This window comes from Zootoca vivipara, chromosome 3, assembly GCF_965207765.1.
Source record: "Zootoca vivipara chromosome 3, rZooViv2.hap1.1, whole genome shotgun sequence".
NCBI classification, from domain to species: domain Eukaryota; kingdom Metazoa; phylum Chordata; class Lepidosauria; order Squamata; family Lacertidae; genus Zootoca; species Zootoca vivipara.
In genome coordinates this window covers 26,770,277-26,797,604 of record NC_142586.1, presented here as the reverse complement: position 1 = coordinate 26,797,604, position 27,328 = coordinate 26,770,277, and the positions used below count along the sequence as shown (strand labels likewise).

Here is a 27,328-nt window from a genome sequence, read left to right as displayed (position 1 = left end):
AATAGCAGTCCAGGATTTCTGTGGCCCTGAACTGCAGTAAGTCGGTAAGCTTGCGTTTGTTATAACAGCAGTGCACATTTACCATTCATAATGGTCATCCAGCAAGAACAGCATTTTCAGCACCACGACCACCACAGCTACGGCAATAATATCGTATTTCACATTCCGAGCTGATTTATTCTCAGGACGAAGTGTCAGGAAGTCCGTTTCACCAATGCCAGTTTTTTTTACCACTCTCCATGCCCACTTGTGCATATCATCTGAATTAAGAAGAAGATGAACTTCAAATGCTACGGAAGTCCAACACAAAGAACACATTTGGTGAAAGAATCCTTATGCCTCCATGTCGATAACTAGAGTTGGAAGGAACCTTGGAAGTTTATCCAGTCCAATAGTGGGGAACCAGACCTAATAAGGCTAGCCAGGCCTCCCCATTTGGCTCGCAATACTGCTCCACCAGGTCTTGCCACAGCTGGCCACTGATACCGTAAGTCTTTGAAGGTACAAAAAAAAAAAATTGTTCATAATAGATGTGTGAGTGTAGCTCTATTCCTAGTAGATTAGTTGAGCATGTTTTCATGTGCCCAATTGTGTTTGTGGGGGAAAGCTTTACTTTCAAACAGGGTCACCAGTGAGGTGTATGAACTGTTTCTGATTATGGAAGGGAAACAACAATTTAGGCAGGTGAATGCTGGTGATATTTCAGAGTATACTGACAAACCCTCTGGAATCTGATGAGGTAGTTGATTCATGACATCCTTGCTAAACTGGAAAAGTAAGAAATTGTGTTCCTTGTGTCTTCGAAGACACCTGTACAGCAATGTGAAAATTGTACCTACAGTTAAAGTGGCATAAAAAAGAAGTACAAATGCAACTTTTCTTAAAAGAAGAAATGTTAAAATACAAGGCAACGTATCGATCTGTGGTAGCAGTACTACTTAAACCTTATTTTTGCTGTACGTGAAAACCTTATTTTTGCTGTACGTTAGGACACAAAGTGTTTCTTAATTTCAGTTGGAGCATTAAGTTTCTGCTTTAATCTGTGCTGCATTAAGGACAATGTATCTTTACAGGGTTTAACTTTGATTGGATAACCTTCCTCAATCAGATCCATTTGTGGTTTGCAGTTTTCAAAAGGTACACGCAGGACTGGCATTATAACATAGCAGTCCCAATTCTCTTAAACATGGTTTTAAGACTAAGTAAGCTCAGAGCTCTCACTCCCTTCTTGCTGTGTCATTTCCCTCCCTCCTTCATCAGCATCAATCATGGTATAACCAAAGCTAATACTAACAAAACAGTTCAATCCTTCATTAAAAGCTAACCATGATTAATACCGACAATGGGACAAACAGCACTGTGCCCTAATTAATGCTGAAATGAGCAAGGAATTTCCACTGGAGAGAAGGGTCCTGCCACAGCCTGCTTCCTATTCTAGTTTAAGGTAAAGGTAAAGGGACCCCTGACCATTAGGTCCAGTCGTGGACGACTCTGGGGTTGCAGCACTCATCTTGCTTTATTGGCCAAGGGAGCCGGCGTACAGCTTCCGGGTCATGTGGCCAGCATGACTAAGCCGCTTCTGGCGAAACCAGAGCAGCGCACGGAAATAGGAGGTCGAACCGCCGACCTTCTGATCGGCAAGCCCTAGGCTCTGTGGTTTAACCCATAGTGCCACCTGCATCCCTGTTATTCTAGTTTATTTATATTTCTAGGCTGTTTTCTCACCTGAAAGCAGCTGGTTATGCAAGTACTGTATGAATATCATTACTGCAGCAGCATGAGGAGTCAGAATGAATTAATACTGAATATCACATTTGGAATTCTAAGAGCACTGTCAACTTTTGGTATCCAAACCAGTCTTTCTCAACCTTGAATCCGCAGGTGTTTTTGAACTAAAATCTCTGACCACTGGCCATGCTAGCTAGGAATGACTGGAATTGCTGACTAACAATATCTACAGACCCAAAAAGTCTGGTTCGGATACTAATAGTTGACAATGATCCAACTCTGATCCAAACCAGAGCTCCTGAAAATTACCACCAAAATAAAATGTTTCAACAGGAAACATTCCACATATTGTAGTGGAAACGCTACAATATATCTAAAAGTGATTTAAGAACAACAGTCCTATTCACTCAAGCACCTAAAAAAATCTGTTTCATTCAAAATACATAGTAAAAGCTAAGGTAATAAAATCTAAAGGGAAGACATTAAATCTACAGTCCTATACACGATTACTTGAGAGAAAGTCCCGTTGAACTTAATGAGACTTATTTCTTAGTAAACCTACATAGGTATCCTATCAGTATCCCAGCAATACTGAGGAACACCTTATTTTTCTTACATATGAATCTCATTTTCTCCAAGGAGTGATTGGGTAGAATCAAATGGTCAGCTATAAGTGACTTTAATTGTTCTGTTAACATGAATCAGCAGTAAAGAGGATCAACCTTCTTTTTCATGCCGTGTTATTAAAACTCGAGAGATGTGTCTGGAAAACATTTAGTACTTTCCTTTAATTCTGCTGCTGCCCTAGTGATTAAGTATTTGAACTCCTTCTTGTAATAAAGAGAAGATGAATATGTGTCTATATGAAAGTGCATAGAAGAGACAGTGAAGTAAGTAAAACATTTGCGGACATGATCTATCATTATATTTAGTCAAGTTTTATTTTCATATTCAGTGGATTCAAAAACAGGATTTCATATACCAAAAAGGTTTAGAGTGTGACTTTGTTTTAATTATTTTAGTACAGTACCAGGGAAGAAGTTAATTGAAAGCTTAACTCAACACCCATGAGGAATACATTCTGTCTACTGAGCTCACAACAACCAGGTGAGGTAGGCTTGGCAAATAGATAGTCGCTTTCCCAAGTGGGGAAATGCTTTTTTAAAAAAATAAAAAAACGATTTTTTTAAATTTAAATTGGATGTTTAAATTTAAATTGGATTTTTAAAATAAAATGCTTTTGGAGAAGAAATAGATAGCTTTCTATTTAAGTTACATTATAGTCATCAGGAAATAAGGATTTGTTTTAAGTTTTTCATGTGTGCTAAAACTCAGTCTAGGTTTTTATTTAAACAACCCGTTCAACCACATCAGTTAACAAACATGGATACACATGCGATAGTGTTGTTTTAGTTAAATAAATTGTTTGAACTATTATTAAGGAAATGATTATTTTTCTCCTTCCGATAAAGTACAGCAGAAAAGTTGTCCAAATATAAACAGTTAACTTATTAAACCTCACCATAATTTCTTAATTATCTGTCTATGTATTTCTAAAACTACTTTGAAAATTTATTATTCCAAAAATGAAACCTTCATCTGGTTGTAAATATTAACATTGTACCAGCAAGAATGAGTCTTTCTGTAAAAAAATATGATTTAAATCAAGTTTTACTGACTAGTGATTTAAATCGTAATTTAAACCAATTTGATTTAAAGCAAACCCACCCTGTTACCTATTATGCCAGGGTTTCCCAAACTTGGGTCCCCAGTTGTTTTTTAGACTACAATTCCGATCATCCCTGACCATTGGTCCTGCTAGCTAGGGATGATGGGAGTTGTAGTCCAAAAGCAGCTGGAGACCCAAGTTTGGGAAACCTTGTCCTGTGCTTCTTCACTGAGCAGGGATCTGATCCTGTATTTCTCAGTTGCAAGTTCATTGCCAAGCCGCTGTCCCACACTGGCTCGCTCATAAATTTTGAGCCATTGGCTTGGTTTGACAGATCCTAGAGCATCAGCCATGAGTTTCAAATATAAAGCCATAGGAGTCCCCATGATACTACCAACATGAAGATTTAAAAGGACTTGATAATGTATTTTTGTTTTTGAGGGAAAAATAGGGTGAATATTAAATTCGGTGTTACAAAACACATCCCTCCCCCCCATGCCCTTACCAGGCAAATTAGCTTCCATCAAATACTTCATGCAGAGAATGTTTGGATGAAGGAAGCTGCCTTCTGCTATATCTGGAAAACAAGGTAGCTTCAGGTATACAGCAAGGGCCTGCGTCTTTTTGTGAACATCTTCATACTCAGGCCAAGACTGGAAAACAAAATAGAAAATAAGTGTCATCATTTGAACGAAAGCACATTTGCCCTATATAGAAATCTGAGCTGCTTCTTGGGGGACTCCACAAAGCACCAAGCATAATGCTGAGTTGTTCTTTTGGCCTGGAACTTTCTTTGCTCTTTTGAGAAACACCTAATGAAAACATAAATACAACAACAGGAAAAACCAAAAAAAGATCTTTTATCAGTTAAGCTAGAACCTCTTTAGCCCTGTAAATACACATCATTGCTGCTTTTAACTGCTTTGAGGAATATTTTGGGCACAAGGTCCTATTTACAACATAAGCCGAAGGATAAGGCATCCATACCGGTTAACACGGTTAGCTGAAAAGCAAGTTAAAGCAAACCTACGCGATCCTAAAACTTCCAGAAAGCTTTAGAAAAGTTATTTCAAAGTATGCCTTTAGGTTTTTAATGCACTGATTCATATTACTTTATGAATAGAGAAGGCAATAACCATTTTCTAATATAAATGGATGAGTCATATTTCATTTCAATCAAACTTATTTTCTGATAGCTTCAGGGTACGTTATAGGCAGCATCGTTAAGATAGAAATGTAAACCTGATTTATTTGATTTTGGCCTCAGTTCAATAAGAGAGAGATAAGGGGTTTCACCCCACAGCAAACCAAAGAAAAAGGAAAGAGAATCTGCAACTGTAGAACAGTTTGCTGAACTTAAAACATGAAAAGTACTATTGGAACCTAAAACAAACAAACAAACAAACAAACACTTAAGAAATGTTGAGTTTGATCCTAACAACCACAAGCAGAGTTCTGCTCCCAAACATATACAGTACGCTCTCATTGCTTGGGAGGAAGGGGGGGACGGACGTATTGCCAGGATGCCCAGAGATGTTGGCTTGGATTGCTAGCCAGTTATTCTTTGTTACCACAAACCTTCTCTTCTCCCCAATTTTCTCTGACACATGCTAGAAAGTTTGGAGGAAGAGGTAATCTTTTGTCCCTTCAATCTGCTGTGGCCTTGATGGAGGAAGTGGTCTTTTGTGTGCTGCTATGTTCTTCTCAACAGAGTCAAGGATCCTTGCCTCTGGCGAGAACTTTTGTGGAAGTCTGCCCGTGTCCAAAAAGATCACATCCAACATCAAGTTTGCACTTACAAACAGGTGCCTATAAGTAGCACATACATGTTTCAGTCTCGATGGGATAATCTTAACACAGCTCTGTCTATTTTCCTTTTTTTCTAGGCATTTAGCATTCTGAAAACAAGACATCCATTCAAAAGTTTCATTTTTGATAATGCCAATTAAACAAACACATGAATAAACCAACAATAAAAGCATTCTCAGGTTCCCCTGGAGTCTACAAATAGCACAAGGCATACACAACTCCAGCAAAAAGTTTACTCATGCATGTAAAATGTCTACAAGCTGTATTATGCTTGCAATCTTTCAGAGCAGCAAGTTTTCTTTTTTTTAAAAAAAGCAACCTTTTTGCCTGAAGCACTTTTCTTGAAAAACAAGAAATACATGCTTTACAGGACTGTTGCACATCAGGGTTTACGTCGGTCTTCAGACATTTCAGGATAGGTAGTCAAAGGTAGTCAAAGTTTATTTAATAACGAGAGCTACGAGTTTGAAGAAATATGCTTTCCTTGATATCGCACGCATAAGAAGTATAGGAATAACGTTGTAAATATTTAATAAAGAAAAATTAACCATCAAAAATATGCCCTGTTCAGGATGAAAATAAAACTGAGCATCCAACTATCTTAGGTTATTACCAGACATTACCAGGATTTCAAAGGCTGAATTGACATCCGGGGGGAATTTCCAAAAGGCGGTGGTTTTTCTTGAATCTTAGGCAAGTCAATTTGAAAATTTGTGTTTTTGTAAAAAAAGAAAAAAAGAAATGAAAAGCTCAACAACTTTGGGGTTTTCCTAACGAAAACCCTGGGTGTCCTGGTTTATGGCAACCCTAAACTAGCTCTCTCAATTGAATAAGCTGCTGAAGTCCCCCCCCCCCCCAGGACATAAGCTGAAAGAGCATTGCATTATTATGACCAAGACATGTATCACCAGAACTAATAGTCTAACTCTTCACTTGAAAAATTGGGGCATTTTGCTGGCCTCTCTTCTACCACCATGGCATACTATCTTTTATAAGACCCTAATCTAGATGAACAGGAGGGAATTAGAGCACTGGGAATGATGCTTCTACCTGAATTATTTCCTCAAACATCCATATAAACATTTAAACTACTTTGAGGAAAGAGGTATTAGTCTTGTTTTCAAAGATGTTTATTTAAAATGAAACAGATCGTTATGTTAAATCTGTCACAGCCCAGGGCTTAATTTTAATTATTTGGTGATGAAAAACAATTCTAAGTGTTGGATTACAATTCCACTATTTGGACAGTGTCATCGGGGGTGGGGGGTGGGGAGTGGGATAGAGACAGAAATACTCCTGCAAATACAAGTACTACTGTACTGTTTCCCTTATAAAGGACTTTTTTTCCCATACAAAAGGCAACCTAAGTATGTATTTAGCCATATAATTTAGAGCAGAACTGGAACTTTCAGAAACAGGGGAGTAGCAAACTTATCCCACCCAAGGTCACTCCAATGCCTCCTCTGGCAAATCTATACTACTGAGATTTTCACTGTACATCTATTAGTGAACACCAATATAGCACAGGGGTGGGCAGTATTATGCCCTCAAGATGTTGATGTCCTCTGCATTGAAAGCTCAGCACAAGGTGAGGAGGGTTGTTGTTTTTTAACCTCCCTGTACTGTATTGCTTGGAAAGTGTGTTGCTCCCACAATTCCCCCCACAACAAGTACCTCAGGATAGGAAGACACACACACACACACACACACACACAAATAAAGCTTAATTCAAGTATGTAAATAAGCAGCGGGACTCCCTGTTAGTGGAATGCCAGCAGCCTCTCTTATGAGTTAAATTTCAGGCCTTAATTTTTAACGGCTAGCAGTAAAAAAAAATATTGTCAAATTTTCAGGCTTCTCTAATAACTTTGAGCTACATTTGCATCAATTTCAGTTTCATGGAGCTAAATCATCCGGGGCAGAGGTGACTTTTTTTTCAACGGAGAGCCTTTTTTAAAAGGAAGTAATATAACACTTCCAGAAATTTTAAAGTAATTCTTGAGGTACATGTGTGCTAAATTTCAGAGCTATAGCTCAGTGGGAGTTACCTGGTGAATTTCAATACCCTATGAGTCAGTCAACTTTCTATCACAAAACACCCGCAAAAATCACTTGTAAAAGTAAACATGTCACATATGCGATTAAGAGTATCACACTATACTGGAATATTGTAGATACAGAAATTTATGATGCAACAACACCAGTGCAACCAGTTGCCAATTATGTAAGGACAATGACAATATTGCCATTGACTGCCAAATGCAAAACTTACAGCCAAACTGGTACATGAAATAACAATGACCTAGTGACTCAATGTTTTCTACACAGACATTTCTAAAATACAAATCAGATTAAGATTCCTTCTTCATTATTTCCCTGTAATTGTTTTGTATTTTCCTTCAGCCTGCTAGTGTTTACATCCTTTCACCTAGTTCATACATCTGTTGGAATTTTTTTAAAAACAGGTAGGATTGTAAGGATTAAAAATTGCTACATCAGAAGTAAACCCTAGTGGCCCCCCCAACTTCACAACCTCATTCAGATGAAGAAAGTGGGAACCGTTTAGTTACCGTATTTTCCCGTCAATAACACACCCCCATGTATAAGACGCCCCCTATTTTTGGGGGACTCAAAATTAAGAAAATAGGGGGCAATTGCCCCTGTGTATAAGACTAACCCCCTTTTTTAGCATTATTTTTTAGTTAAAAAAGCATAGTCTTATACACGGAAAACTACGGTAATTTGAGAGGCAAGGGAAAGCGGTGAAATTTGCAACCACCAGGCTCAGGGTGGAGGTAACTTTTTTTCACCACTGGTACCGCTAGTAGCTTTCTTTAGGGCTTTAAACAATAGTAACAACTTTATTGTGCTGTTGCCATGAGCAGTATCACCACCACCACAGCTTGTTTCTCATTGGCCTAGCTCCTGCTGGGGAACTGGGTGCAGACGAAGGGAGAGTATAGCAGCTACCAATGGAGGCTATTGTATTTTTGTGGTGGCTGCCATTTCCACCCTTTGAAACAATGGTTTGGAACTAATGCTGCATCCAGGGCATTGTGGGAAAGAAAATGATGTCCAGACCAGGGTGGATTTGATTTAAATCAAATCGATTTAAATCACTAGTTTTAAAAAATAAAATCGTTGATTTTTATCCACCCTGGTCCGGACCACATACTGTACAGCTGTAGCAACACAATAAACTTTTTTTTTTTTAAAGGAAGGCTAGAAGAAACTACTGCTGCTACAGCTACCGGTAAATGGATAACAATGGTCAATCTCTCTATCACGAAGACATAGCTTTTGGTGCAGAGTAATGGAAACACTTAACACAGGGCAGAAGTTTGGGTCTTCTATCTTTCAGACAAGGAAGGGGAGCTTTATATCTAATAATTCCATTCCTCACTGGTGTGTTTTGTCCCCTAATGAAGCAGGACAAGAAAAAGTGTGGGCAGCAATGGTCTTATCACAGCACCTTCAAATCTCTGAAAAGAACTGCAATACGTTCAGTGGCATGTATGCATTTTTCCATGTCCTGCTATTGACTCTAGTCAAACAGGTCTGGCAGATTTCCGTAGTGATTCAGACACCTGATTGACCAACAACTGCAATAGGTCAATAACTGTACCATACAACCTTAAACTCGAGTGGGGTGTGCGAAATGATCATGTATTTCCAACTGAATTTAATATAAAATGATTTTTATTTTTATTTTTAAAAAAGAATTACCCATGCACTTTCAAGGTTCGACTGTTGTAATGCAGTCTATGAGGCTATCTTTAAAGACAGCTTGAATATTACTCTACAGCCTTATAAGAAAGGGATTTTCCCCTAAAAGGCAGAATATGCATTTATATAATAATAATAATAATTATGAACAATGAAATGTTCATAGAGAAAAAAGAAAGCATAAGAATAAAAATATATTCAGCACTATAAGCGGGCTCAGACAAATTTTAGGACTCATTTTCATTTCCTTTTCTGTACCTTTTCCTTCCAAAAGAAAATCCCATCACCCATCCCCACCCACCCCCACCACCCTCTCTCTCTCTATATATATAAGGGCCTGACACTTCCGTTTCCAGTGTATCTGAAGAAGTGTGCATGCACACGAAAGCTCATACCAAAATAAAAACTTAGTTGGTCTTTTAGGTGCTACTGAAGGAATTTTTTTATTTTCCTTTTTAGCATTACTGCAAACACGAATTTATTTTTTATTTTTTAACAGTTTAACAGTTAACAATTTATTTTTTAACAGTTTTCCCACTAATTGAATTTTCAAGTTTCTTAAAAACAGTGATGGGAATACAGAGGAGGTAAGGAATGTTTAGAAAATAGAGAGAGCAGCGATGCAAAGGGTGGACACATATCTTCTAACATCTGTGAAGCACATGCTCCTGGTGATGTAACAAATGGAGGGTGTGCCTTGGGATTGCTAAAGGGCCAACAAATGGCAGGAAAGAACTAATATGTGCGTGAACCACCTACAGCTTACGGTAACTTAGAGAGCTGCCTAATATCCTGGCTTGCTCTAAGGAATAAACAGTTTGTGAAGGAGATGCAACACCCAGCTATGGCGATAAGATACTGGAAGCAGATTCCCTCGGAGCCAGAAACAGTCATGTCTGGCAATACCAATGAAATTAAGCTCTCGTGGGAAAAGAAACACCAGCCGTATAGGTGGTAAGCCCAGATTTGACTGGGGGAGAAGTTAGAAAATTTGAAATTAGGTTGGGCTGCTTGTGTATGTTTCTCGCTGAGACTATGCCCTCCCCTTGCCCTAACCACCTTCAATGCATCTTGAAATAGCTGGTGCAACCTGATCAGCATGTTGCATGAATATGGAATCACCAGTCCAATTCACACACTGTAAGAATGGCTTTTCTTTCTCTCCCATGGTTTGTACACTTCCACATGTACACCCCAACCACAGTCTCCACAGATCAACTCACGCATCTCAGGCCATGAGCAAAGAGATCTACATAGAAAACGAGTTTAAATCATTCACACAACCATATATGAATTCTGTTCTGCTGCTAGAGGATAACCATAGGGTTATTCATCACGGATTACACTTCACGGCAGAAAAGAACGTTCACTGCTTGAATAACACTATTAAACTGGCATATATATATAGGGAATCATATGAAGCCACACCTGTCGACACTCTAATTCAGCTTCTCTCACACACACAAATATTAAAAGATAATAGCAGAAAGCAAAATTAGTTTGAATTTGACCAACATTTCAATAAGCCTATCTTCCTTCTCTGTTAAGCAATGCTTCAACAGGTAAGGACAAGCCAGAGTTTCTGTTACACAACAGCAGATTCCCGTGATACACCTGATTACAATAAATGTCAGAAATGAACTTCCTCCTCAGCTCTTTTTAAAGAGCCTCACCCTTGCTTACTGTCATTTCTGAAGCTGTTTCAAGAGAGAAAATAAAATGCTATTTATGTGTGGCACCTGTTAATTTCATTAACTCCAAACCGATTAAAAAAAGAAAGAGAGAGAGAGAGATTGAACAGAAGAGGTTCAGGTCCCCAAATCCTAACTGGAAAGACAAGGAAGCTGCTATTTTGGGCACAAAAGGAGAGGTTTTTTGAGAACTCAAATGCTTCATCTTGTAAGTCTCAAATAGGCACGGCAAGTAAAATGGGACAGATCAAAATATATATATCCATACTTCAAAGCTTCATTATCCTTCTGGTAAAATGAAAGCCAGATGCAGCATATTTGAGAAAATTAACCATGATTTGAAACTCTCTCTCTCTCTCTCTCTCTCTCTCTCTCTCTCACACACACACACACACACACACACCTGACACAGAACATCCTGTTTGCCTGTCCATAACCACCACGTTTACTCACTTGGCTCACTAAAGCATCCCTGCCCAACTACAAGGAATAACTGGCATGAAATCAGGTTGTGTCATTGAGACCAATGCAGGTAGGAATCAGAGTCAATCCATGGAAAGGACAGGTGGCGTCTTTCTAGTAGACAACCTGGTCCAAAATGGTCCTGGTGCCGTGGTCCAAAATGCTCTTCATGGCCAAGAGTGAAACAAGAACCTGCTTGGAAGCAAAGCCTTACTTCCTTCTGAACAAGGACCTAGTCATGTCAGTGTAGGCTGGAAGCAGGGTACTACAGGAAATGAATATAGTTTTGAGGGCTGCCTATAAGTTCAGGAGAGAGAGGCTAAAAGGAAGGATCTCCTGAACTTCTCTCTAGAACCAGGAGCAGCAGAGAAATGAGGTCCATGGGCAATAGCGAAGTCTTTTCTTCCTCCTGAAGCCTTAGGCAACTGGTTGTAGTAGTTGGAAAGGAGAGTGTACAGCCACACATACATTTATGAACCCAGTGAATTTTGGAACTAACACAGTTAACTAACCCACAGCACTAAAGCAAAACACAGTTTTGTTCTAGGGCAACGTGTGCTTTGTGAATGACTCTACCCTAAGTCTTTTCACTCTGGTACAGTATTAAATGACTATCTTCAGGTCTTCCAGCTCCTTCCAAAAGCATCATTGGAAGCTTTTATTCATTGAGGTGGCTGATGCTGAATGCCACCAAGGAAGAATTTGTAATCAGAAATGAAAGGGTGAGGCACACTGAGGAGATGACTACTAATTACCATGCTGTCCCAACTTCTCCATTTCCTAAATAACACCTGGAGAACATTTAAGGAAGCAGTATCAAATGCTTTTAATCTTTCACTGTGCAGTTTCTAGCCTACAGTTCCAGCACCTCAAGGGGTAAACAAAGATGAAGGGAATAATTTTCAAGACACAGTTTCACCAGGAACTTTAAGATGGATATGCCACATGAAGTATATGAAACATCTGAAAAACGATAAACAAACAAACAAACAAACAAACAAAAATCTAAAAAAAACCTTTATGCTCACAGTATTTACAAAATTCCAATACTGTACAGAAGAAAAATATTCATGGAAATTCTATGGCAGTGGACCAAACAAGGAAAGAGCTAATATCCTATGAAAATGGTACGGTTTATTACTTGTATGCAAACATTTAGAACGGATTAAAATATGCCCAACAATCTATAAACAAAGGTAGGGGTGGTCAACCCTTTGGAGCTAGTAGGCATATACTGTATAGCATTTTGAGGATGTGCTAAAGGTGCCAGTAATGAAACAGCTGCTGTGGGGGTGGGGATGGAAGGCATAATAGTTGTCCATGGAGGCGCAGGTTAATTCTGTGTCCAGGGCGGCTGGCTACCAGCTCCATCTGGTACACAGGCTGAGACCCTAGCTGCCCGCGGACTGTCTCGCCAGAGTGAAGGGGGGGAGGACCCTGTTTTAACCAGAAGTTTCAATGTAAACCCCTTCTCACTAATGGAGAAAGCCCCTCTGAATCAGCTGATCGGTGCTGGCAGTATTCATTCAAAAGAGGAATGTTTTGAAAAACCATCTCTCCAAATTAAAATGCTCCCCATTTTACATGGCTGCAATGCAAAAAAGACAGAAGAAGAAGAAGAAGAAGAAGAAGAAGAAGAAGAAGAAGAAGAAGAAGAAGAAGAAGAAGAAGAAGAAGAAGAAGAAGAAGAAGAAGCTGACTACCACAGAATAAATAAACGGTGAGAGCACCAGGGGGAGTGAACAGCAGAAAGTAATAAAAGACATTAGACAATGCCTGGAAGGAGCCGGTGAGGCTAAAGAGCATTTCCAGAAATTGTAAGATCAGTAAGAAAAATCTACTTTTAATTCATCAGAGCCACCATACGTGTATGTAATGGGTAAATATTTTCACAGAAGGTCACCTTTACATAGAAGATCTTGCAGTCCGTCCCATATACCTTCATCTCCTCTGGGAAATCTTTATAAGCATTCAAGTAAGGAATGTGGCCATCCATTACCAGCCTAAATGTAAGGAATAGAAGTAAAATCATGATGTACATACTGATTTTAGTTCAAAACGCATGACAAGACATAGATACAAAGCTAAAACGTAACAGCTGAGTGAAATCACGAATCCCTGCTAAATATTTCATTTAAAATATATTTAATTAATGAGAGCAAAAGTAGAAACCCATCCATATGGGTTAAACCGTGTTAAACAGTGGTGTGCAATTATTGGAAGTGGGCACGTCTATGCAGAAATATCAATCAGAGCAAAAAGAAGGGGGTGCTTGGAAGAAACAGCCATTTGGTTAACTCTGATTCTATTGCAGACTTGTATTCTTCTAGTCGATCAGTAAAGAGGAATTTTGAAAAGCCTACACTTCCCAAGCTAAAAAAAGCAGTTTTTAGATCTTCATAAATTGATTAGCTTGTAAAAACACGAGGAAGGGCCGGGAGGGGGCAGATAAGAGGCTGAAGGTTGTGAATGTTGAGCCAAGCCAAAGTCCACAACTAGGCTTGTAATGCCTAAGAAATTGCAAAATTAGGGGAGTTAAATTTTGATCTCCCACTTTAACAAAAAAATTATTTGCCACTGCTAGGAGTTGAAAATCCCAGAATGTATGACAAAACTGAAACTGCCTTGGTTGCACTGGTCGATGATCTCCGGTGGGCTAGGGACAAAGGTGAGAGCCGTTTCCTAGTTCTGCTGGATCTCTCAGCGGCTTTTGACACCATCGACCATAACATCCTTCTGGACCGTCTAGAGGGCTTGGGAGCTGGGGGCACTGTCATACAGTGGTTCTGCTCCTTCCTCCTGGGCCGTGTTCAGAAAGTGGTGGTGGGGGATGAGTGTTCAGACCCCTGGGCTCTCACTTGTGGGGTGCCTCAGGGTTCTGTCCTCTCCCCCATGCTTTTTAACATCTATATGCAGCCGCTGGGAGAGATCATCAGGGGGTTTGGGCTGGGTGTCCATCAGTATGCTGATGATACCCAGCTCTACCTCTCTTTTTAATCAGAACCTGTGAAGGCGGTGAAGGTCCTGTGTGAGTGCTTGGAGGCGGTTGGAGGATGGATGGCGGCTAACAGATTGAGATTGAATCCTGACAAGACAGAAGTACTGTTTGTGGGGGACAGGAGGCGGGCAGGTGTGGAGGACTCCCTGGTCCTGAATGGGGTAACTGTGCCCCTGAAGGACCAGGTGCGCAGCCTGGGAGTCATTTTGGACTCACAGCTGTCCATGGAGGCGCAGGTCAATTCTGTGTCCAGGGCAGCTGTTTATCAGCTCCATCTGGTACGCAGGCTGAGACCCTACCTGCCCAGAGTGGCTGGGGGAACCCGGCCAGATGGGCAGGGTATAAATAATAAATTATTATTATTATTAAAATGTAGCGCAGCCACAACTTTGAAAGCCATGTTATCAGCCAAGTGCCGATGGCCTCTCTGAGGGAAAAGTTTGTTTTGCTGGGCAGGTTTGGGTCACCGAGTGTTTTCTTTTTCTTTTTCCCTGCCAGCAAACGGTTAGCAAACGGCAGCTTCTGATTGGCCGGGGTTCCAGGAGAGGGAGTTGAAAAGGAGAGGTTTTTGGAAAGGCAGGTTTTAGGTTGGGAGATGGGGAGTGAGAGGAGAGGGAGTTTGTTCTGGGTAGAAACATCCACTCTGAGGAATATATCAAAAGCTAGAGAAAGGAGTCTCTGAGCTTAGTGTGAAGGACAGTGTGTGGTGTCCTGTGGGAGAAATAGGCCAGGAATTCAATGGGAGGCTGAGATTGAGCCTGGAGAAGTAAAACCTGGAAAGATACAGTCTACTTAGGTCTCATTCCAGTCAGGAGGGGAGAGATTCTTCTACAAAAAGAGAAGACTCCCAAGCCAGTTAAGAGGGGTGTGGTGATCCCTTGGGTCTGTTACTTGGAGTACCTCAGGAGTAGGTTTGTCAAAGGGGGTGTGTAACTGACAGGAAGCACCACCTTGTTTAAGAACCAAAGTATTAAGCAGCAACAGCTGTGCAACAGCTGAGAAAGAACTGAAGTGAAATAAGCTGAGCACTTACCCTTTAGTCTAAAAACCTGTAACATCTACCTGAAGTGAAGTAACTGAACATAAGCAACTGAAGTTTAAAAAAAGCTGTGCTTGATTAGAAGTCCGTAACATCAGTTAGATTTAGTATAAATATTATTAGGTGAACGGTTACCTGAAATAACATTATAATCCAAAGTATCCTTTGTTTTACCCACTTTGTGACATAAACTTCCTTTGTTTAATAAAATCTTTCTTGTTTATATGATCAAATCCTGCCAGAGACTCCAAATCATTAAGTTTTCCCTCACACAAGTCCCCCCCACTAGATAATCTGGGGTAATTTGTAGAGATTTGTGTAACTGGTGTACTGTGAGGTGGCCGCACTATATTTAAGTGAGGGCCAGCCCAACGGTGCCAGGGAGGAAAGTGCCATTGCGTCGTCGCAGACTCAAAGTTAATCTATTCCACTGGTCTTCAACTTGTGGGTCAGGGCCCACTGTGTAGGGATGGGGAACCTCTGGCCCTCCAGATGTTCGTTGTACTCCCAACTCCCATCAGTCCCAGCCAGTATAGCCAACGATCAGGGAAGTCCAACAATATTTAGCCTATCCTAATGCATGCCACACCAGCAGCACTACCACCATATGTGTGTGTGTGTGTGTGTGTGTGTGTGTGTGTGTGTGTGTGTGTAGATAGACAGACAGACAGACAGATAGATGTTGGTTTCCTAAATCCATAGTTAGGCTAATGGTCTCCACATGCATACTTCTCTGGATTCCTTTTGTAAGCAGTGGAAACACTGTTATTCTGATGGCTATTTAGGCACTAGTGAATGTTGCTGTTTCAGTTGGTTTCAGCTAGCTTCATTTTAATTTTTTGTACTAGTCTAATTATATTGTTGTTTGGTCTGCATCATGAAATGTTGAGAACAATTCTCTGGTGAAATGTGAAATTTTGTTTTATTTTATTTATTTATTTTTTAAAAAGCAGGGCTTTTCCCCAGCCAGAACTCACTGGAACTCAGTTCCGGCACCTCTCGGGTGGGTGCCACTTCCATTCTAAGAGAACGAGAGAGGTGAGTTCCAGCTCCCCTTTTTCTAGAAAAGTAGCACTGTAAAAAAGCAAATCTTCTTATTCACAACTGACCTAGAAAAGTGATAAAACTGTTTAGTTAATCATATTTTATTCTACCTGTCAGAGGGCCTGGTATGGCTACTCTAGAGTAACGACGCCAGCATGGTCTTTTAAGGCTTTTATTAAGTGCTGATTATTTACAGTGTTCAGAGCAATAAAAATGCATCCTTAAGGTGAGGTGTCAGAACTCCCGAATGGCGATTGGCGCGTTTTCTTCCAGCACCACAACTTTGGCAGACCCAACCTCTTCCCCCTACGTTTGCGTCGCAATTCGGGAGTTGGGGGGATTGGCCTCCCCCCCGTGCGTCCAACTTCCTGTCCCACCTGAGGCATGGGCTCCACAACCCTGCCTGAGCCTCGGACACCACTTCCTGACTCTCCGCTGGAGGCAGAGCTCTCCTTACTCTCTCCAGCGCTTGGTGATGGGCTGGAACTTAAGATGGGAGGGACTTCCCTGTATCCCTCGTCCCTCACATCCACCCCCCTCCCAGGCTCCTCTCTCCCCCTCCCTAGTGGCTCTCTGCTTGCTGGGGACGAGTGAAATCCCAAGAAGTCAGTGGCATCCGAGCCTGTGGGTGTGAAAATTTCCCCCCAATCCTGCGATCTCTCTCCTTCCCCCTGAGAAGACGGAAATCCCAAGAAGTCAGTGGCATCAGAGCTGGTGGGAGTAAAAATGTTCTGCCAGTCCTCTCCTGCCTCTGACGTCGTCGACCTCGGTGAAACCCACACCTCTTCTTCCGTGTCCTCAAATTCCGCTTCCCATCTCCATGGGGAGCTGCTGCCTGCTATCCCTTCCTCCTGCTCCTCCCCCTCTCCCTCCCTTTCCATGTGCCAGGGCTTGGGCCTGTGGGGGAACAGGGCGTGGAACTCTTCCACTAAAAATTCCTCAGGTACTTCCGTGGCCGGTATCCACTCATTGTGGGATGGCGGAGTGTCCTCCCATGCTATCAGGTACTCCAGCCCTCTCACCCCTCTCCTTGAGTCTAAAATCTCAGTTGCCTCATTGAGCTGTCGGGCGTTTCTCGTCTCCCCCCCTCCCTCTGGAGGTTGATCGCTGTCCCTGAACCTGGTACTTTCCCTGTACGGCGACAGCAGTGATCTATGCCACACTGGGTGCACTCTCATGTCCTCCGGCAGTGCTAGCCTGAAGGCTACCGGGTTGACCTGTTGCGTGACCGTGAAGGGGCCCAGCCTCCTGGGTGCTAACTTTTTGCATCGCCCCCTGGTGGGAAGACCTTCCGAGGATAACCAAACCTTGTCCCCCACCCTGATGACCTCTCCCGGCCGCCTGTGGCGATCTGCCCCCTTCTTGTACGCTTCCTTGGCCCTCTCCAAGTGTTCTCTGAGCTGCTGGTGCACCGTCTCCAGGTCCTCTGCCCAATCCTCTGCCTGTGGGCCCTCTTCCTCCTCCTCCCCCTCCCTCTCCGGGAAAGATCTGAGGTCGCGCCCGTAGTTGGCCTTAAAGGGCGACACCCCTGTGGAGACGTGCACCGCATTGTTGTAGGCAAATTCTGCTAGTGGCAGGCGATCCACCCAGTCCGTTTGCCTCTGGCTGACGTAACATCTCAGGTACTGCTGCAGAATGGCGTTGACCCGCTCCGCCTGTCCATTGGTCTGCGGGTGCCGAGCCGTCGACAAGCTGACCTCCACCTGCATGAGGTTCATTAGCCGTCGCCAGAACCTGGAAACAAATTGGCGGCCACGATCCGAAATAACTCTTAAAGGCAATCCATGCAGTCGGAATACGTGGTCCACAAACAGTTTGGCCGTCTCTTCTGCCGAGACCGCCCTGGCACATGGTATAAAGTGGCACATTTTGGACATGAGGTCCACCACCACCAACACTGCGGTCTTGCCCCTGGACGACGGCAGGTCTGTGATGAAGTCCATGGACACTACTTCCCACGGCCTGTGCGGTGTGGCTAATGGCTCCAGCAAACCTGCTGGTGGCGCTCTGACCACCTTTGCTCGCTGGCAGGTGTCACATCCCCTGACATAATCCCGAACATCCTCCCGCACCCCTGGCCACCAGAAGTGTCTCATGACTAGGTGAGTGGTTTTGTCCCTTCCGAAATGACCCGCCGTTGGGTTGTCGTGCATCTGCTTGAGAACCTTACCTCTCAGCTGTTTGGTTGGGAGGTACAGGGCTCCCCTGTAAAAAAGCAAACCCCTCCTTTCCTCAAAGTCTTTGGCCTGCTCCCTCCCCCCTCTCAGGTCTCTGAAGATGCGGGTGGCAAATTCATCCGCTGCCGTCAGTGCGGTGAGTTCTGCCTCGCTCACCACTGCTGCACCGCATGACCATGCAGATGGGGGGGAAACGTGCCTGGGTGCTGGTGGCAACTCCTCCTCCATGTACTCTGGCTTGCGGGAGAGGGCATCCGCCCTGACGTTCTGCTCCCCCGGGATGTAGTGGATGGAGAAGTTGAAGTTCGAGAAGAACTCTGCCCACCGTATCTGCCGCTGGTTGAGCACCCTGGCCGTTCTCCAGAACTCCAGGTTCTTGTGGTCTGTGCACACCTGGATGGGGTGCTTGGCGCCCACCAGGAAGTGTCGCCAGTGCTGGAACGCAGCGTGGATCGCGAGAAGTTCCCTATCAAAAACTGTGTAGTTGCGTTCAGGCTGGGTCAGCTTCCTGGAGAAGAAGGCACAGGGTCTCCACTCTCTGTTGGCGTCCAGTTGCAACAGAATCGCTCCCACAGCTTTATCAGAAGCATCTGTCTCCAGGCGTAGGGGCGCATCCTGCACCACGTGGAACAGGTGCTGGTCTGAAGCGAATACCCTCTTGAGGCTTTCGAACGCTGCTTGTGCCTCTGGTGTCCACCTGAACTTCTGCTTGCCTCTCAGGCAGTCGGTGATGGGAGCCGTGACACGAGAGAAGTTCTTGATGAACTTCCTGTAGAAGTTAGCGAAGCCTAGTAGGCGTTGGGCATCTTTGCGCGTCCTGGGGCTGTGCCAGTCCAGGATGGTCTGCACCTTGTCCTTGTCCATCGCCAGCCCCTTGTCTGACAGCTTGTAGCCCAGGAAGTCCACCTCCTTGGTGTGAAACCTGCACTTCTCCAGCTTCACATACAGGTGGTTGTCCTTCAGGCGCTGCAACACCTCCCTGACATCCTTCACATGCTGCACTGGGTCATTGGAATAGATAAGGATGTCATCCAGAAAGACCAAGCAGTTCTTGAAGAGGAGGGACCCCAGGACGTGGTGCATGAAGGCCTGGAAGCAGGCTGAGCCCCCTTGCAACCCGAAGGGCATCACCAGATATTCAAAAGAGCCCAGAGGCGTGAACATCGTGGTTTTCCATTCATCGCCCTCCCGGATCCTGATCAAGTTGTACGCCCCTCTTAGGTCTAGCTTGGTGAAAATCTTGCCCCTGCGTGCCGCTGTCAGAAGATCATCCACTCTGGGCATGGGGAAAGCCACTGGCTCTGTCACTGAATTCAGCCGTCTAAAATCCACCACCAGACGGCGCTGTTGCGTGTCTTTCTTGTCCACCCAGAAGACCGGGCTGCCCCCTGCTGCCTTGCTTTCTCTGATGAACCCCCGCTTGAGGTTCTTGTCGATGAAAGCGCGCAGATCCTCCAGTTCCTGGTCTGACATGGCGTACAGCTTGGCTGGGGGTATAGTTGCCCCTGGCACCAGGTTGATCTGGCAGTCAAAAGGCCTGTGTGGAGGTAGGTGGTCGGACTCCGCTTCGCTGAAGACCTCCTGCAGGTCCCAGTACGGCTTGGGTATCGCCTCACCCCCTTTGACGTGCATGGTGGCCACCGTGGCTATCGGAGGCCCCTCCCCTGGTTGGTGCTGCATGCAATGTTCCAGACAAAAGTCCGACCCAAACGTGATGCATCTCTGGTGCCAACTTATGGAGGGGTCGTGGCGCGCCAGCCAGCTCATTCCCAAAACGATGGGGGGGTCTGAGATGGTCGTGACGTTGAAAGCCAGTGTCTCTGAGTGCCTTCCCACTGTCATTCTCATGGGGGGGGTTTGATGAGTGATGGCCCCTCCCAGCAACTCTCTGCCATCAATGGTGGCCACGTGCAGGGGAAAATCCAGCTGCAGAAGTTGGATCTGGTGCTCTTCTGCAAAGTTTCTCGAGAAGAAGTTGGCGGAGGCACCACTGTCAATTAAGGCGAGGACTGTCAGGGGATAGCCATTTGGGAGCGTCAGCGTGACTTCTAGAACCACTCCTGCTCTGGGAGGGGTGGGCTGGCTCTGCTCCTCTCTGTGCGGGTGGGCGGGCTGGGGCTGTTCACTGCTGACTGTGCCTGGCTGCTGCCCCTTGTCTCCTGCAGCCAGGCTGTCTCGTTTCCCTGCTGTGGTGCTACGTCAGTGGGGGAAGGTACAACCGTTCCCGCCTTTCCTTGCCACTCTCTGCGATGAGGGCAGTCTCTGACGCGATGCCGGGGGGAGTTGCAGAGAAAGCAATTCCCGCCTCTTCCCTCCTTGCGTCTTGGCGCCGCCGGGGTTTGAAAAGCCCGCGCACGCGCTCCCCCGATCTCCATCGGTTCCGGCTCTGGGCTTGGTCTGGGCGGGTCTGGGGGCGGTCCCTGGGGTGGGGTTTGGTGATGTGGTCTGTCCTGAGAGCGTGGGAACCAAGGTTTTGCTGCGCGCGTCGCTTGTTTGTCATACCATCTGGATTCCTGTCTCACCCCCACCGCTAGCGCCGCTTTGCTGAGCTGATCCATAGTCTGCGGTCTAGGACCTCTTGCCAGCTCATCCTTAACGTCTGCATGCAAACCCAGGTAGAAGGCTGATTTCACTGGCTCACTGTTCAGATCCCACCCCAGTTTGTGCACCAGCATGGTGAATTTCGCCCAGTAGTCCCTAACTGTCGATTTTCCTTGTGTTAAGTCATGAAGCTCCTGTTTAGTGGCCTCCATTTCACTGTCGCTAGCGTACATTAATTTTAAAGCTTCTAGAAATAAAGTTGCGTTCTTCATGCAAGGATTTTTTTGCGCGATGAGCGGTCTTACCCATTCCCGGGCGGCCCCCGTCAAATGCTCTATGATAAAGTAGACTCTGTGCGCGTCATCTGGGAATTCTGCTGCATGCAATTCCAGCGCATAATTTATTTCTGTCTCGAATCCGAGGTACTCCCTCGGGTCTCCGCTGAACTTGGTGACTAGGCTCTGTCCCCTTCTCACTTGGACTAGCTGCGGCTGGGGTGCCCCCCCACCTCTAGCGGCTTTCTCCTCTTCCAACTTTTTCTGCAGGTCTAATACCATCACCCTTAGCTGTTTCTCAGTCTCCTCTTTTGTCCTCACCTGGTCCACCAGCTTGTTCAGCTCCTCCTGCGCCCCTCGCGCCTCCTCCTGAGCGGCATGCAATTGCTGCTGTGCGTGCGCTGTGAGGTTCTGTAGCTCCTGCTTCGCTGCTTCGGCCTCCAGCCTCCAATGCTCAGCCTCTTGAGCGCTCATCGCTGCACTCCAAAGTAGCCAAAAAAAGATTCGGGAGTTGCTGTCAGAGGCCCTGGTATGGCTACTCTAGAGTAACGACTCCAGCATGGTCTTTTAAGGTTTTTATTAAGTGCTGATTATTTACAGTGTTCAGAGCAGTAAAAATGCATCCTTAAGGTGAGGTGTCTGAACTCCCGAATGGCGATTGGCGCGTTTTCTTCCAGCACCACAACTTTGGCAGACCCAACCTCTTCCCCCTACGTTTGCGTCGCAATTCGGGAGTTGGGGGGATTGGCCTCCCCCCCGTGCGTCCAACTTCCTGTCCCACCTGAGGCATGGGCTCCACAACCCTGCCTGAGCCTCGGACACCACTTCCTGACTCTCCGCTGGAGGCAGAGCTCTCCTTACTCTCTCCAGCGCTTGGGGATGGGCTGGAACTTAAGATGGGAGGGACTTCCCTGTATCCCTCGTCCCTCACACTACCTAAATACAAAAAGCTACAGTTAAAGGCAGAATGGAAAGTAGGCTTTAAAAACAAAATACTTTATTAGATACTGTTCTTACCTTAAGAGATGTGATAATGTAATTGATTCCCTCAACCAGAGCAATGCCAAATAGCAGAAAGCCAGGGTCATCGGCATAGACATTCTAATCTCTCCTTTCTTCATTTTCTGTAAATATGAGCCAGCATCCACTGATCCAGACCAGAGAGATTTTCCTGTGGAAATAATTCAAGCACGGTAAAAGGAAGCTAACCCAAACTACAGAGTATACTGGATCAATATACAAAGGAGGTTGTACCTGACCAAGTCATACCCAAAATAAACCCACTGAACTCAACAGACTTTAGTTGTTACTAACCTATCCATTAACTTCAATGGGTCTACACTGAGCTTGACATGGATGGTTGGGTACAACTCACTGATAAAAAGGATCTGAAAACCTATCATAACATACTTTGTTCCAAGACCAAGTGGCAGCTCAGTTAGCTTGATAACATTCTGCCACAAGGAGAGAACAGACATATACAATGCTCAAGCAACTGAGCCAAACTATGCAATGCAGGAGAAGGGTTTTTAATTCTCTTTAAATCCTATGCAAGTGAAAACTTAATAGTGTGTCTGGATTTGGAAGGGGGTGTGTGTTTCAAATCTTAATAGCAAATCTCATCTCACATCAATAAATGCATTTTCCTAACTAAACAGATGGGAAATGGAGAATGAAAGAATAAAGACAGCTGCCGAAACCACAAATTAGAGCTTGGCTCAAAAGGTGTGTGCGAGCACATCGGCAGATTACACCTCTACAAAATATTTCCCTTCTCAGCATAGCCAGGAGGATAGCAAGGGAAATGACGTAATCTTTAAAGCTTTAAAACAAATTATTACGTGCAAAGGCAGCTTCACTTAAAGTACAACTGTTCTATACAAGTAAACCTTGTTCTTGGCTAAAAATAAAGTAGAAAAGTGGACCAACTAGAAAGAATTGACACAAGCTTTCTTTCAAAGAAGAAAACCTCAAAAAAAGATCACTTCACACCAATGTGTGCAGAAGTGATACAGGAAAATTCAGCCAATGAAATACAGTAAGCATGCAGCTTATGCCGGGGTTACGTTCCAGGGATCGTGCCTAAAGCCAAAATTGTGTATAGTCAAAATCCATTGGGTTCAATGGCTGTCCCCTTTTCACCCATTTTTATTTTAAAAATTGCTACGCACATAAAGCTGAATTCACACAAGTTAAATGCATGTAAATTAAAGGCTTGCTGAATGACAATGTAACGACGAGAAAAGGGAAGAGAAACAAAACCTATAATTGCTTCTGCCTTTTGGAGACAAAGCATTAAAAGATTGTAGCTATCATTCCCAGAGACTCAGATTTTATACTGCTAATAGGACAGGTGGGGGCCAGTATTCTACATGCAGGTCACACAGAAAATCATAGAAATGTAGTGTTGGAAGGGACCATTAGGGTCACCAAGTCCAACCCCATGCAATGCAGGAATCTTTCACCCAACGTGGGGCTTGAACCCACAACCCTGAAATTAAGAATCTCATGCTCTGCCAACTGAGCTATCCCAGCTCTATACACCCCATAGCTGCCAAGTTATCCCTTTTTTAAAGGGATTTTCCCTTATGCTGAATAGGCTTCCTCACGAGAAAAGGGAAAACTTGGCAGCTATGATACACCCACATATCTTTATACAGCTCGGGACTATGAATCATTGTCATAATGCTGTATAAACCCCTTATGAAAACAAAAAGGAATATCTAAACAGCAAAGAAACATATACCGGTAGCAAGTTAGGCTGCATAGTAAGAAAAAAGTAAAAGACTGCAAAGTTCAAACATTCATGAAGATGTTTTATAACAAAACATTAAAATCATATAGTCTCCAGCCATCACTTTAAGACAAATGAACGTGAAGTTTTATTTTTCTGTTGGAAGCCGCCCAGAGTGGCTGGGGAAACCCAGCCAGATGGGCGGGGTATAAACAATAAATTATTATTATTATTATACTGTATTATTATTATATGCTTATTTGCAAAGTAATTGGAAGATGTAACTCCAAAATAAAATACCAATGTGGGAAAAACAGAGGTGAAGAAAGCATTCATAGTTTTGTGACTTATTATTTCTAAGCCCTTTTGAGGATTATTATATGAGCACAAGGAGGTACATGGGATAATATCCTCCCCCTTTTATTTTCAAAACAACCCTGCAAGGTAGATTGGGCTAAGAAATGTTAAAAGGCCAAAAGCGATCCAGTGAGCTTTACAGCTGACTAGGGAATCTACAAATTTTAATCCAACACTTTTAATAAGAAAGCCATGCTAACTTTCTATTTTTGGAGAGCTTGTTGTTGTTTAGTCGTTTAGTCATGTCCAACTCTTCGTGACCTCATGGATCAGAGCATGTGGAGAGCTTACTCAACCCCAAATATGAATAACAACAACATTCTTAACAATAATAATATCACAGCAGCAGCAGCCTGTTCACATAAATCAGCGAACCCCAAACTACGGCCCTCCAGATGTTTTGGCCTACAACTCCCATGATGCCTAGCTAACAGGACCAGTTGTCGGGGAAGATGGGAATTGTAGTCCAAAACATCTGGAGGGCCGAAGTTTGGGGATGCCTGACATAAATGATTTTGCAATTAAGGTTTTAGAGAAAAATCTAGCATTGATGATTATGTACTATTCACATTTCCTATAAGACAGTGATTTGTTAAAATTACTACTAATAACAGCAGCTCTGCTGCACTTAGTATCATTTTGCCTTTACTGCCTCTGAACAAAGCGAATGAAAATAGTTACTAAGAAAACACCCTCTACTGCATGGCTTCTAAAAGCTTAGAAGGAAACACAAGAGCTGTTTTGAATGTCTATTGTGTATATGTGAGTCACAGAACAAAAAGCATGAACCTCAGGTAATCCTTTCAGTCATCAGTTTCGCCTTTTTCATGTATAGACTGTGTCTCAAGAGCACTGATGATAGAAACTCTACTGCTTATTCCATATTCAGTCTGATTTACAATAATCCTTGTGTTCTGTTCGTAGCCGTCCTGTTAACACAGCAGCTTTGCATTTTATTTGTTCTGGATTATGCAGGGCATATTAGGCAGTCAGCATTAAACCTAACTCAACATACAATTTAAGACATGTCATAACAACCTACCAATTTAATAGGCTTCCCAAACAATGTCTATATACTGCTCCAAATGGAGGGTTTCAACCAGCCAGCTTGGAGAACAATGACCTGACAGTCAGTAGATGCAAACATCTAAAAACCCCAAGCATCACACAATGCCTAATTGTTACAGAAACAGATTTTAAGCTCCCATTTGTCAGCCGCTAAGCAATATGGTGAAAATATGCCATTCCTGAGTTTGAGGAATCATATTTGATTTCCGTCCCATTACTACTCACCTACAAAACATTATTTTACAACATACGGTAGGTACTCTTAAAATAACGTCTTAAAAGCACACTCTGCAAGCAAGCAAGACCACACAATGCTGGGACGTTGCTAGGATTTGCAAGATAGAACACTTTCCGTGTTTGTCACCTCATCAATTTCCATTTGTGACTCCTACGGATTAGTTATAAATGACCAACCTAAATAACGATAAAAGCACAGCAAGCCAGTCTTCTTTACAGGACACATATTTTCACTGGTTCCACACAAAAAAGGGTAGATTATGCCCCCACATGTCATCATGAACCAAAAAATGCCCCTCTAAAATTTCCCCCAGTTCTTATCTTCAGCGCTGGTTCAGTCACAGAACCAACCCCCCTCATCTGAACTGTACAAAATATTCAGCCTTTGTACTGCTTTTCCATATGCCCTGCAACCACTTAATCCATATAAACCAGATTCCCTTCACTCTTGAAAATTTACCTTTAGAAATCTGGACATGCTGTTGAGGACACACACCACTGCAACATTTTCAGACTTTTCACCAAGGCTAAGGCTTGAATTTCTTACTTACTATGATGAAAATACACACATTCTAAGCCTGCTATATACAGACGACTCACAAACTGCACGGGGATTAGGTTCCAGGGATAGTGTGTAAATCCAAAATTGTGTGTAGCCAGAATAACCCTGAAGACGGCACGTGGATCAGGAACTCTCTGGAAGGCTCCCCACAAGATCTTGGAGAACCCCGTAAGACCTCATGAAGGCCTCCAGAGATCTTCCCAGAGCCCAGTAAGCAAGTTTGAGAGATTAAAAGGTCTTTCTGCACCTCAAAAGCCTGGCATGGAAAGAGCTTTTAAGCTCTCCACCTTGCATGCATCTAATTTGTGCCATTGCAGCTGGCTGGCAGCCCAGAGCATAAAGCTGTGGTCATGGAAATTAAATGCACGCAAGTTGCTAGTCCACTGTATGTTAGTCATTAAGATACACCTTTTAAGCACACCAGAGTAGCCAGGGGATGAAATATTTTCTTATCTAAACTAACTGTTCAAGGTACGTTTAGTCTTACCTGATAAATTGCTAGTAGAAGAAACAACTCCCATGCTAGATTCAGATACTACATCTGTATCACTTGCAGAGGAAGCCAAGCCAATAATTCTAGTAATTTCTAGCTCCCTGTCGATGTCGGTATCCGAGTCGCACGTCTGTTTTCAAAATAAAACAGTGGTGTAAGACTTCCAATGGCACAGCTCTAAACCCCAGCACTCTTACATTTTCAAAAGGAATTCCCTCTTCCTTAAAATAGTTTCATCAGAAAAATATTCTGCTGTAGTCAGTAATGATCACCAGGTTTCAAGAAAAGAGATAAATATTATGTGGTTATAAGTTAGCTTGCAAAGTAAAACAGCAATCTTTAAATATATGTAACAGTATAAATATTTTTAAAATTATGTATCTTGCCTACAGACAAACTACACTGGGTGGAGGGAGAAATGCCTTCCACTTTTTAAAACTCGCAACTTGCGGGGATTTGTGTGTAAAGCCAAAATCGTGTATAGTCAGAACAATGCTGGAACAGACAGTGTGTGAACATCCCTACCTCTCTGGAAGCTGGCACACCAAAGGGGTCTTCTCACCTCCACCTTCTCAAGGTGGAGAACTTCAGGCTTTCCATCTTACTTACCAGGCTCTGGGAAGCTTTCTCGTGGGCTCAGGGAGGCTCTTGCAATATCTCAGATAGCCCCACAAGAGCCTCCCAGAGCCTGGTAAGCAAGGCTGAAAACTTAAATGCT

The 27,328-nt window shown here is 43.5% G+C and overlaps 1 protein-coding gene across 2 annotated transcripts in view; it reads right to left on the bottom strand.

Moving 5' to 3' along the window:
* The window catches only part of TAF1B (TATA-box binding protein associated factor, RNA polymerase I subunit B), a 41,684-nt gene that overhangs the window by 7,870 nt on the left and 6,486 nt on the right, over positions 1 to 27,328 (bottom strand). For both annotated transcript variants that reach the window (XM_060272477.2, XM_088665714.1), the window contains 5 exons: positions 26,605 to 26,740; positions 22,177 to 22,330; positions 12,989 to 13,088; positions 3,903 to 4,050; positions 83 to 260 (listed from right to left, as the gene is read on the bottom strand). In XM_060272477.2, coding sequence (XP_060128460.2) covers positions 83 to 260; positions 3,903 to 4,050; positions 12,989 to 13,088; positions 22,177 to 22,330; positions 26,605 to 26,740 — 716 coding nt within the window. The remainder of the gene's footprint in view (positions 1 to 82; positions 261 to 3,902; positions 4,051 to 12,988; positions 13,089 to 22,176; positions 22,331 to 26,604; positions 26,741 to 27,328) is intronic.